This window comes from Jaculus jaculus, chromosome 6 (assembly GCF_020740685.1).
Source record: "Jaculus jaculus isolate mJacJac1 chromosome 6, mJacJac1.mat.Y.cur, whole genome shotgun sequence".
In the NCBI taxonomy this organism is placed as follows: domain Eukaryota; kingdom Metazoa; phylum Chordata; class Mammalia; order Rodentia; family Dipodidae; genus Jaculus; species Jaculus jaculus.
The window spans coordinates 136,615,312-136,626,651 of NC_059107.1; the positions used below are offsets into that span (position 1 = coordinate 136,615,312).

General features: G+C 45.2%; 1 protein-coding gene across 1 annotated transcript in view; it reads right to left on the minus strand.

The window, feature by feature from the left end:
- The window catches only part of Ube2n (ubiquitin conjugating enzyme E2 N), a 43,665-nt gene extending 36,412 nt beyond the window's left edge, over window positions 1–7,253 (minus strand). Inside the window, exon 1 of the mRNA XM_004650178.2 lies at window positions 7,125–7,253. Coding sequence (XP_004650235.1) covers window positions 7,125–7,154 — 30 coding nt within the window. The 5' untranslated portion in view covers window positions 7,155–7,253. The remainder of the gene's footprint in view (window positions 1–7,124) is intronic.
- Between the last annotated feature and the right edge of the window lie 4,087 nt (window positions 7,254–11,340).

The following is an 11,340-nucleotide window of genomic DNA, read 5'->3' on the forward strand; positions in this document are numbered from 1 at the left end:
AAGCCAAAGGACCTAGGTTCAATTCCCCAGGACCCATGTAAAACAGATGCACAAGATGCCGCATGCATCTGGAGTTTGTTTGCAGTGGCTGAATACCCTGACATGCCCATTCTCTCTTTCTCTCTCTCCTCCCTCCCTCTCTGACTCTCTCAAATAAATAAATAAAAATAAAAAAAATTTTAAAGTAATTTAAAAGTTGTCAGCAGAAGGCTAGGCATGGTGGCACACACCTTTAATTCCAGCACTTGGGAGGCAGAGGTAGGAGAATCACCTGTAAGTTTAATGACAGAATGAGGCTACAGAATGTCCAGGTCAGCCTGGGCTAGAGTAAGACCCTACCCGGAAAAACAAAACAAAACAAAACAAAATGTATCAATAGGTTTAAAAGTCTAACCACAAATTCTGCCAGAACAGCTCTAAAAAAATGAGTCCCTTGCCAGGCACAGTGGCGCACACCTTTAATCTCAGCACTCAGGAGGCAGAGGTAGGAGAATTGCCATGAGTTCAAGGCCAACCTGAGACTACATAGTGAATTCCAGATCAGCCTGGGCCCGAGTGAGACCCTACCTTGAGAAAAAAAAAAAGAGTCCCTTGAGGTAAACAGTTGGCTAGGTGGGTGGTGGGAAGGATATCAAAGTATTTGTATAAAGAAGGGTAAGCAGAGCATACTGGTACTAGATTACTATTGTCTTTCTGGAAGGAAACAATAAGGGCCTAAGGACAATGGCTGTAGAGAATTGGAATGCTAGAAGTCTTTCACCCTTTAAAACCTTTCATATGTGATCTACAAACAGGACAAAATGTGTATTTTTGTCTTCCCTCCTGAAATTTGTCAAAACTTGTAAGTTTAAAACAGACCCCCCCCCACCCTTCTTGGTAGAAAGAAATAGCTAATTGCTTTTCATGTTGGAATCTTATTCAGATGTATTCAATTTTTTTTTTTCTTTTTTCAAGTTAGGGCCTCATAACCCAGGCAGACCTAACAGTCACTCTGTAGTAAGGCTGGCCTTGAATTCATAGTGATCCTCCTACCTTTGCCTTCCAAGTGCTGGGTTTAAAGATGTATGCCAGCACACCTGGCTGGCTATCTATCTTTTCTTTTTTTTTCCTTTTCGAGGGCAAGCTGGCTAGCTGCCCCACTAGTCAAATTGGCAAGCTCTGGGTTCGTGTGAGACTCTGTTTCAGTATGTAAGGTAGAGACAGATAGAGAAAACCACCTATGTCCAACCTCTGGCCTCCTTCCATGAATGGACCCCCAAACACATGTGCACCCACATGCATACAAACACAAATACACAGAAAGAAAGGAGGGAGAAAGGGAGGGAGGGAGGAAAACTGGTTTAGATCAGCCAGTTAAGGTGGTCATCTCTGAGTACAGGACATGTGAAGAACATGGGAAGACCAAATGAGCAATGTAACAAGCCAAAGTACAGCCTCTGACTGGAGTAAGGCACAGCAACAGTACAGCTACAAGGGAGTAACCCAGAAAAAAAGTACAAGAACATCAAAGCAGACAAGACACTAGTTGGAATGAAGGGATTCAGAAGAGAGACAGGAAAAGGGGGACCAAGGAGGGTGGTGGAAAGGGATTATGATCATGGGATAGCGTGTAGATGTTATGGTGGTTGTCAATAAAGGTTTGTTGTTTTTTTTTTTTTTTTAAAGTACAAGATGCACGCCTTTAATCCCAGCACTCAGGAGGCAGAGGTAAGAGGATCAGAGGATCACCAAGAGTTTGAGGCCACCCTGAAACTACAAGTGAAATCCTGGTCAACCTGAGCTAGAGGAAGACCTTACCTCAAACATAAAAGTACAAGGGGGCTGGACAGATGGCTGGGAAGCCTAAAGACTCAGGTTCAACTTCCCAGAACCCACGTAAACCAGATATATATGGTGGTGCATGTATCTGGAGTTCATTTGCAGTAGCTGGAGGCCCTGGTACACCCATTCACTTTCTCTCATGAATAATTTTTTAAAAATACAAAAGATAGGGACAAGGTACGGTGGCACACGCCTTTAATCCCAGCACTTGGGAAGCAAAGGAAAGCAAAGGTATGAGGATCACTGTGAGTTCAAGGCCACCCTGAGACTACATAGTGAATTATAGGTCAGCCTGGGCTACTGAGAGACTCGAATAAAGAAAAAAAAAAGACATGAGCTAAAGCATCAGCAGATTCTAGACAACTATAGGGCCTCGCAGGTGAGAAAGAAGATTATGTTGAAATGTAATGGAGAACCTACATAGCATTTTTAACAAGATGGACTTTTTTCTTTTCAAGATAGGGTGTTGTCACTTTAGCCCAGGCTGACCTGGCACTCTGTTGTCCCAGGCTGGCCTCGAACTCAGTTATCCTCCTACCTCAGCTTCCAAATGCAGAGTTTAAAGGTGCACACCACCACACTTGTATATAGGCAATGACCCATATTTTGATTTTTATTTTTAAATTTTTTTTTTATTTATTGGAGAGGAGAAAGCGTAAGAATATATTGGGCACACAGGGCCTCTTGCCATTGCAAATGAACTCCAGACAGTGTCATTTTGTGCACCTGGCTTTATGTGGAAACTGGAGAATCAAACCCAGGAAGGAGGCTTTGCCAGCAAGTACCTTTAACCACTGAGCCATCTTCCCAGTCCTGATCTATATTTTTTAAAATATTTTTTGTCCATTTTTTATTTATTTATTTGAGAGTGACAGAAAAACAGATAGAGGGGGAGAGAGAGAGAATGGGCGCGCCAGGGCTTCTGGCCACTGCAAGCGAACTCTAGATGCATGCGCCCCCTTGTGCATCTGGCTAATGTGGGACCTGGGGAATCAAGCCTCGAACTGGGGTCCTTAGGCTTCACAGGCAAGCGCTTAACCACTAAGCCATCTCTCCAGCCCGTGATCTTATATTGTTTAAAAGAACATTACCTGCTGCTAATAAAGAAGACCAGGCAAGAAATGATAGAACTGAACAGGGGTTTCAGAGAGATGAGAAAATATGTCTGATTTAGAAAGTGTAACCTACAGAATTTGCTGCTGGATTGAATTCTGAAGGAGATAGCAAATGGGTGTACAGTAACTTTAAAAACTCATGTCTGGCTGGGAAAGGTGGCACATGCCTTTAATCCCAGCGCTTGGAAGGCAGAGGTAGAAGGACTGCCATGAGTTCAAGGCCAGCCTGAGACTACATAGTGAATTCCACGTCAGCCTGGGCTAGAGCAAGACCCAAAACAATAACAAAAAAAGTCTTATTTCTGTGGTTAAGTATAGTAGTCATGGTACTTGAACATACCTTTTGTCATCTCCAAAGAGACAGACACAGGAAGATCACACTAGGTAAAATCCAAGTTCTGCCTATAGCTAGTTTTAAGACCTTATAGAATATCATGTGAACCAGTTACTTGACAGTGAAACATACTGTAAAATTTCTGCAGCTGGAGAGATGGCTTAGCGGTTAAGACGCTTGCCTGTGAAGCCTAAGAACTCATGTTTGAATCTCCAGGTCCCACATAAGCCAGACACACAGTGATGCAAGCATGCATGCACACAAGGGGTCACACATGTCTGGAGTTTGTATCAGTTGAAAGCCATGGCACACCCATTCTCTTTCCCTCTCCCAAACAAGTAAAAAATTTCTCCAAGGATCACATTACTGAATTAATACTCAAGTATGGCCATTATGAAGTAAAAAAGCATACTATGCAAATTAAACTATGTCCTGATCAAGATATCTACTTCATAACAGTAACACTGACATAGTAAATTGTAGATCTCTGGATATCCATGACCTCACAGTGCCTGACACTACCTACACAAGACCATTATAATAGGAGGTAAAAGATGATGACGTCAAAATAAAAAAGAGACTGACAGAGGAAGGGGATATGATGGAGAATGGAGTTTCAAACGGGAAAGTGGGGGAGGTAGAGCATTAACATGGGATATTGTTTACAATGATGGAAGTTGTTAATAAGAATAAATTAATTAAAAATAATAATAAATAAATAAAGCCGGGTAGGTGGCACACACCTTTAATCCCAGCACTTGGAAGGCAGAGGTAGGAGAATCACCATGAGTTTGAGGCCACCCCGAGACTACATAGTGAATTCCAGGTCAGCCTGAGCTACAGTGAGACCCTATTTTGAAAAACCAAAATAATTAAATAAATAAATATTTTTTAAAGATTCTAAATCTCATCTTCTGCAAGTCAAAGGTTACCAAGAAATAGAGTAACAATCCAATAAAGGAAATTATGTCCCTCTGGACTCAGCTACCACATTCAACATTCTAGTTCACAAAAATCCCTGCACTATGGTTGACGGTAACTTTTTTCTTGAAGTTTTCTTTTTTCTTTCTTTTTTTTTTTTGGAGCTGACAGTAACTTTTCTAAAAATTCTATTTATTTTTTTTAATATTTATTTTATTTTTATTTATTTGAGAGTGACCGACAGAGAAAGAAAGAGGCAGAGAGAGAGAGAGAGAGAGAATGGGCACGCCAGGGCCTCCAGCCACTGCAGACGAACTCCAGATGCATGCCCCCCTTGTGCATCTGGCTAATGTGGGTCCTGGGGAATCAAGCCTCGAACCGGGGTCCTTAGGCTTCACAGGCAATTGCTTAACCACTAAGCCATCTCTCCAGCCCTAAAAATTCTATTTATTTATTTGCAAGCAGAGAGATAGAGAAAGACAGAGAAAATGGGTGCACCAGGGCCTCTAGCTGCTGTAAATGACCTTCAGACACATGATCTTCTTTGTGCATCTGGCTTTACATGGGTACTGGGGAATGGAACCCCAATCATTAGGCTTTGCAGGCAAGCACCTTAACTGCTGATCCATTTCTCCAGCCCAACAGGGTAACTTTCAAAAATAAATTTTGATTACAGAAATGTTTCCTGTTGGAGGTACAGTTCAGTGGGTATTGCATTTGCCTAGAATGCATACGGTCCTATCTACTACATTCAATCCTCAACACTAGGAGATAAAAAGTTCTTTTCAGTTATTCCAGTCTACATACTACAATCATGAATACTAAAAATAAAATCTGTAATCTCTTAATCTTCTCAGGGATTAGAGAAAACTGTCCTTTAAAGCTATAAATGATATTAAACCAAACCACCATTAGATAAAAATCAAAGCATATTCATTAAGAGAACCATCAATAAGACTAAAATTAAAATTATATATTACAGTATGAATTCATACTGTCTTTGTTTAAATTGCAAAATGTCCATAGTCAGTGTAAATCTTAAGTGTGTCAAATGAATTATGAGGCCTTGCACTTACTGTTTTAAACTACTTCGGTCCATTTATAAATGAGATATCACAAAATTTATTTTCCCATCCAAAGTTTTCCTATTACTTCAGAGTATCTTCAGAATTAAGCAAAATTACATAGTTCACTATATATTTTAAAGAATTATCTTCATTGCCAGTCAGTTTGTACTATGTTTAGTACATAACCTAAGTATAATAATTTTTTTTAAAAAACTCAATGTTATGTGGTGGGAAGCTATCACTTCTCAAAAGGCTTGATAAATATAATTTGTGGCCATGTGACTACTACATCATAACTAAACCGTACTATCAAGACCTTCAAATGCCAGTAACAAATCTGCTTGGAGAGAATATGAGACAGACTCCTAATACAACAATAAAGGTTCGTGTGAGATAAATTCATAATTTAAGTAAAGGTGGGCTCTAGTACTGGTTGTAAATCTACTTCTGTGTCCTATCTAAGAATGTCTATATTGGTCATATTTTTCTAAATCAAGCCTTTACTTTTCGTCAGTGACACCCTAATCCCTGCTATATTTTGTGACTGTAGGAAGCACTTCTCAATATATCATCATCCGTCAAAGCCCAAAAGATCTATACTTAGTATGCATCTCACCGAAAACTTTGGAATGAACATGACTAAATACAAGTTAACCAGGTTACACCAAGCAAAATTAAACTGCAATATAAGTCATATTGCTGGCCTACTGAGCAGTGCAGATATTAGATTCGTTTTCCTCCATAAAAATCGACGACAAAAATGCAAGATGCACCTTTCCTGGATTGCAGCAACCTATCACGTCTGAGCAATCGATGATGTTATGTAAAGACTTTAGGAAACACGAGACCAAATTTTTCACGATTCCCTATGTACTAGTGAAAACACAGCATTCATTAAAAAAAAAAAAAAAAGCCTCAGGACGGTTCAGCAGTTAAAACGCGCAAAACCGAGAGGCAAACGATTCCACGACTGCGGCCCTCTTCCCAAGCCTTGGGTTCAAAAACTACTTCCTCGGACGACAAACTGCTCTCGAAGAGTTTGCCAGCCGGAGTAAAATCACTACGCGGAGACTGAAGATAACAAGCGGAACTGGAATGCATAGAGACCGAGGTAGCAATGACGATGGGGCGCCGAGCCCCCCCCACCCCCCCACCAAACCCGACCGCGAAGCGAACCCCGGGGCAGCCAGGACGAGCATGTGCCGAGCGCGGCGGGAGCCGCCTCTCTCTCCCTCTGTCTCTCGGGGCGCAGAGCCCCGCCCGGCCTCGGCCCGCCGGCCGGTTCATTCATTCTGTACCCGGGGCTGCCGCCCCGCCGCGTCGCGGTACGTGCCGAAAAAGGAGGGTCTCCGGGGACCGAGAGGCCACGCTGGGCTCCCAGGCGCTCGCTCGCTCGCTCCCCGCGTCCAGGCCACGCCACGATTCCCGCGCGCCCGAGGCCTCCGCCCAGGGGTTTGCTCCGCGACACCGCCGAGGCCCGGGCCGCGTCCCCCGCCCGCCGCCGCCACCACCACACCCCGCGCAAGACCCGAGCCCCGCAATCTCGCCGCCCTACCCTCCACGCCCCACGCCGGCCAAGGGCCTCCCGCTCCCGCCGCACGGCTGTCGGCACGTCCCCGGGTCCTCTCCCTCCCCCCGCAGCCCCGCGCCCGGCCGCGGCCGGAAGTCCCCTCGGCGCCCCCTCCCCAGCGCCCGACTCCTCTCGGCTAACCCGGGCCAAGACCCCTCTCTCCCTCTCGCTCTCTGTCGGCAATGCCGCGGCCCTGTCGGCGCGCCGGCCACGGGAAGCCAAGGACCACACGGACAAGCCCGCTGACCGGATGAGAGCAGAGTCAAGGAGGCCCCGGAGTGGCCTGGGCCGTTTACCTTAATGATCCTGCGGGGCAGCCCGGCCATCTTGTCAGATCCCGACTCCGGCCTCTGCTCTTGTCTCCGGCTCCGCTCGCCTCACGCACGACTGGAAGTCCTGGACTCCACTTCCGGGGGACGTCGCCGCGCCCGCCTCCGCCGAGGCCCCTCGGGAAATGTAGTCCCTGCTTGGGAGCGGGCTTCCCTGCTACTCGGCCCCCTCCCCCGCGCTCCCCGCCCCAACCCCTCAATCGGGGTTGCGGAAATGACGCGCCGCCGCAGAACGGGGCAGGGACTTGGGGGAGGAGGCGGCGCGGAGCTCTCCACCCGCCGCAGGACCTGCGTGTGACTGGGTGGCCGGCGTCCGCAGACCACCTCCGCACCGCCCCCCCTTACGTACGGCCACGCCTGCGCCGGAGGGCCGACGTAACAAAGGCCCGGCCTCCGACGCAACCCATTCATTCATTCGTTCCGTTTGTCCATTCATTGTTCCGGCCTTGTGCTCCGCCCGCCTGGCGATGCAGGGGAGCACTGCGGTCCTTCGTCGGATGAAACTCACTGGCAGTCCTTCTCACAGTGGGTCCAGGCCCTGGCACGGAGGTCTTGATGTTTAAATGTCAGATAAATCTTTCCTCTCTGACTCATCGCTAGACCCGGAGAGGGAAAAGAGGTTAGAGTGAGGGGCAGCAACAAGAATGGCCTCCGGGTGCCTGGGTCTATGAGGGTTTCAGGGGGAGTAGGTTGGTTGGTTGGTGGTTTGGGGATTTTTTTTTTTTTTTGGCTGGTTTTCTGAGACAGCCTCGCAATGCACCCCGGGCTGACCTATACCGTATAACGTACGCCAGCCCTAACTGGCCACCAACTGGTAATCGTCCTGCCTCAGCTTCCGGAAAGCTGTGATTTACAGACAGGCATGTATGGGCACGGATTTACCAGTTAGAAATCATAGACAAATGACCAAGGAGAGGATTTAGAGAACTCAGAGTAATCCCTAAAAGGGGGATTACCCCACAGACTGCATAGACTAAAGGAGGATTAAAACGAGGGTGCCTGAAAACAGTTTTGTTGGGAAAGCATTTTATCCTTATGATTGATTGATTGCTAGACATTTTTGCTCCTTGCAGGTATTTTACTTCCTAACCATCTTAAGATATTGCTTCCACTTTGACGTAATGCTTTTTCAGGGTTATAGCAAAATAAATTGCAGGTGTTTTCCCAGGCCAAACATAAGCCTTAATTACTTAACGATGTCTCCTAGCACAGAAACCGATAGTAGATGGTGAATGAATGATTACTTGCTCAGTGCTATGTTAGGAAATGAAACTACAAAGAAAGGTTTAATCATGCCTTCCAGGAACTTAGAGTCCAGTGTAGGCAAGAAACAAGCAGTTAATTACAACTGGATGTGTTAAGACCATAATAGAGGTTTCCCCCTGCCAGGTGCTTTTTGAGTGCAGAGAGGCATTAACTGCCTTAGAATTCACAGAAGACATCTGAAAGGAGTCCTAAATGATTAAGTTTACACAGGATCTGATAGGGAAGAGGCATACCAGACATAGGAAATTGCTTGTGCAATGGCATTGAGCAATACAAGAAAGTCTGAGCCAGGCGTGGTGGCTCAGGGCTTTAATCCTAGCACTATGAAGGCATAGGAGGATCATTGGGAATTCAAGGCCAGCCTGAAACTATTTTTTTGTTTTTTGGCTTGGCTTTTCAAGGTAGGGTATCACTCTAGCTCAAGTTGACCTGGAATTCACTCTGTAGTCTCAGGCTGGCCTTGAACTCCTAGCAAGAGCGAGACCCTACCTCAAACAACCAAAATAATAATAACAATAAATTTTTTTTAAAAATTTAAACATTTTTATTTATTTGAGAGAGAAAGAGAATGGTATTGTTCTAGCCCAGGCTGACCTGGAATTCACTATGTAGCCTCATGGTAGCCTCGAACTCATGGTGGTCCTCCTACCTCTGCTTCCCAAGTGCTGTGATTAAAGGCATGCCCCACTACACCAGTTGCATATTTTACGTTTTTAAATAGGCAAGCACACCCACATGGTTTTAAGATTCCAATAGTATACATATGGTGGTAGTTCACATCTATAATCTCAGCACTCAGGCTGGGTTGGGCTATAGAATGAGAACATGTTTCAAATCAAATCAAAATATCTATGCTTTGTTTTGGATGTGTTAAAAGCTTGGTCTCTAGCCTTTGGTGCTATTGAAAGATAGTGGGGAATTTGAGAGATGGGCCTCTGGGAGGGCTTCTGGAAGTGGAGTATGCCCTCTAAGTAAACAATGAGACTGTAGCCCCTCTTTTTACTCTGTCTTCCCTGCCACCATACCCCACCATGATGCATTCTTTCCACAGCCCAAATGCAGTCAACTGACCACTGACTGAAACCTCCAACTTGGGCATCAAATTAACTTTTTTTTTTTTCATTTTTGGGTTCTTCAAGGTAAGGTCTCACTAGCCCAGGCTGACCTGGAATTCACTACATAGTCTCAGTGTGGCCTCGAACTCACCGCGATCCTCTTACCTTTCTGTCTTCCAAGTGCTGGGATTAAAGGCATGCACCACCACGCCCGGCTCCCATTCTCTCTCTATTTGCCTTGAAAGGCCCAAGAATTCAGAAGCCCAGAAATACTATCACGCTCCAAAGGGAGCTTAAGTGGGCCCCTGCATACCTCAAACTCCAGGCTTTACTCTCTGTTGAAAGCAAGTAAAGAATCCCTCTTCTCATTATATCAGAGCCCGCTCCTAATATAAAACTAGGTAAAAAGGGCATGAGATAGCCCTCAAGGATGGGAAATGAGTAATAAAGTAAACCACTTATTTAGTTTCTGTAAATAGCCTGCACCATAAGCCTTAATAGCCCACACTGTAAGCCTTAGTAGTCTGCACCATAAGCTGTAGCAGCCTGCCTCAGACCACCAAGGTCATAGGAGACTGATACCACACTCTGCTACCCCCACCCAAGGACCTGCGCATATGCTGACCACCAAGGTCATAAGAGACTGATTGGTCCACGAGGGGCTTGAACAAATTAAACTAATTGGCTTAGAAACTATGGAGTGACACAAACTGACTGGCTCGCACCCCATGGGCTCCTGATATTAAAAAAATGATTGGTCTAATGCACAGGCTTTGTTAGAAACCCTATAAAAACTGTCCCGTTCCTGCATTCGGGGCTCTGCAGTCCTCTACCCCTGTGCGGTGTACGACTGTGGGCCCCAGCGCGCTTGGAATAAAATCCTCTTGCAGTTTGCATCAAGACCGCTTCTCGTGAGTGATTTGGGGTGTCGCCATATCCGGGCAGAGTGTGGGGTCCTCGTTTTGGGGGTCTTACAGCCTCTTGCTCGCTTGCTCTCTCTCGCTTGCTCTCCAATAAATAAATAAAATCGTTCTTTTAAATGTAAAATACAAGTCCAGTTCACTAATTTTCAACAGTGTACACTCTTAAGTGGTACTTGGAGCTCTTTTGATGCTGGTTGAGAACAGTATCATACTGTCAGCCGAATGTGCCGGTCCAAGGTACTGAGTACATGATTATGGCAGCCGCAAAGCTACACTGCGCTGAACAGTGCCAGGAAGGGCTCATCTCCTGGTTGGGCTGCACTGTGCTCTTTGTGTCTTTCCGGGCTTGGCTCCTTCTGTGTCTTAACTGCAAGTGCCGTGGAGAAGAGGCAGTGATACCGTGCTGGAATTGGAGGAGTCCTGTTCTATGTTTGAGAATCTCTTACTTTGATAAGCACTATTTACTGCCTCTTGCTCCTTACCTCAAATATCCCAGATTTTTTTTTCTTCATAAAGCCTCAGTGTGATTTTTTTTAATATCCCAGAAATTTATTTGATGTTTGCTTGATACATTTTTTTTTTTTTACTAGAAAGATTGGAATTATTTTGGGAGCTTCTGGCACATCTCATGGAGGCCCTGAACTACACAGAGGGAGCCAATCTGGAGACATCAGAAATGAAAATCATCAGCCCAATTCTAGAATCGTTCTTAAAAATTTGTTTTTGGTCAAATCAAGCCACTCCCTTACAAATGCTTGATGTGTTTGAGCTTCTGTGTGAAAATGGCTGATATCTAGGAGGGCCTTTCATGGTCTAGTCTGTTGAATACTTAAATACTCAGAAATAAAAAAATAATGAGCTTTGAAGTTTTCAATACTGGAAAACTTTTTAAGTCTAGGGCTTCTGGTCAGCTCCTTGAACTGGACTATTGCCCACAAG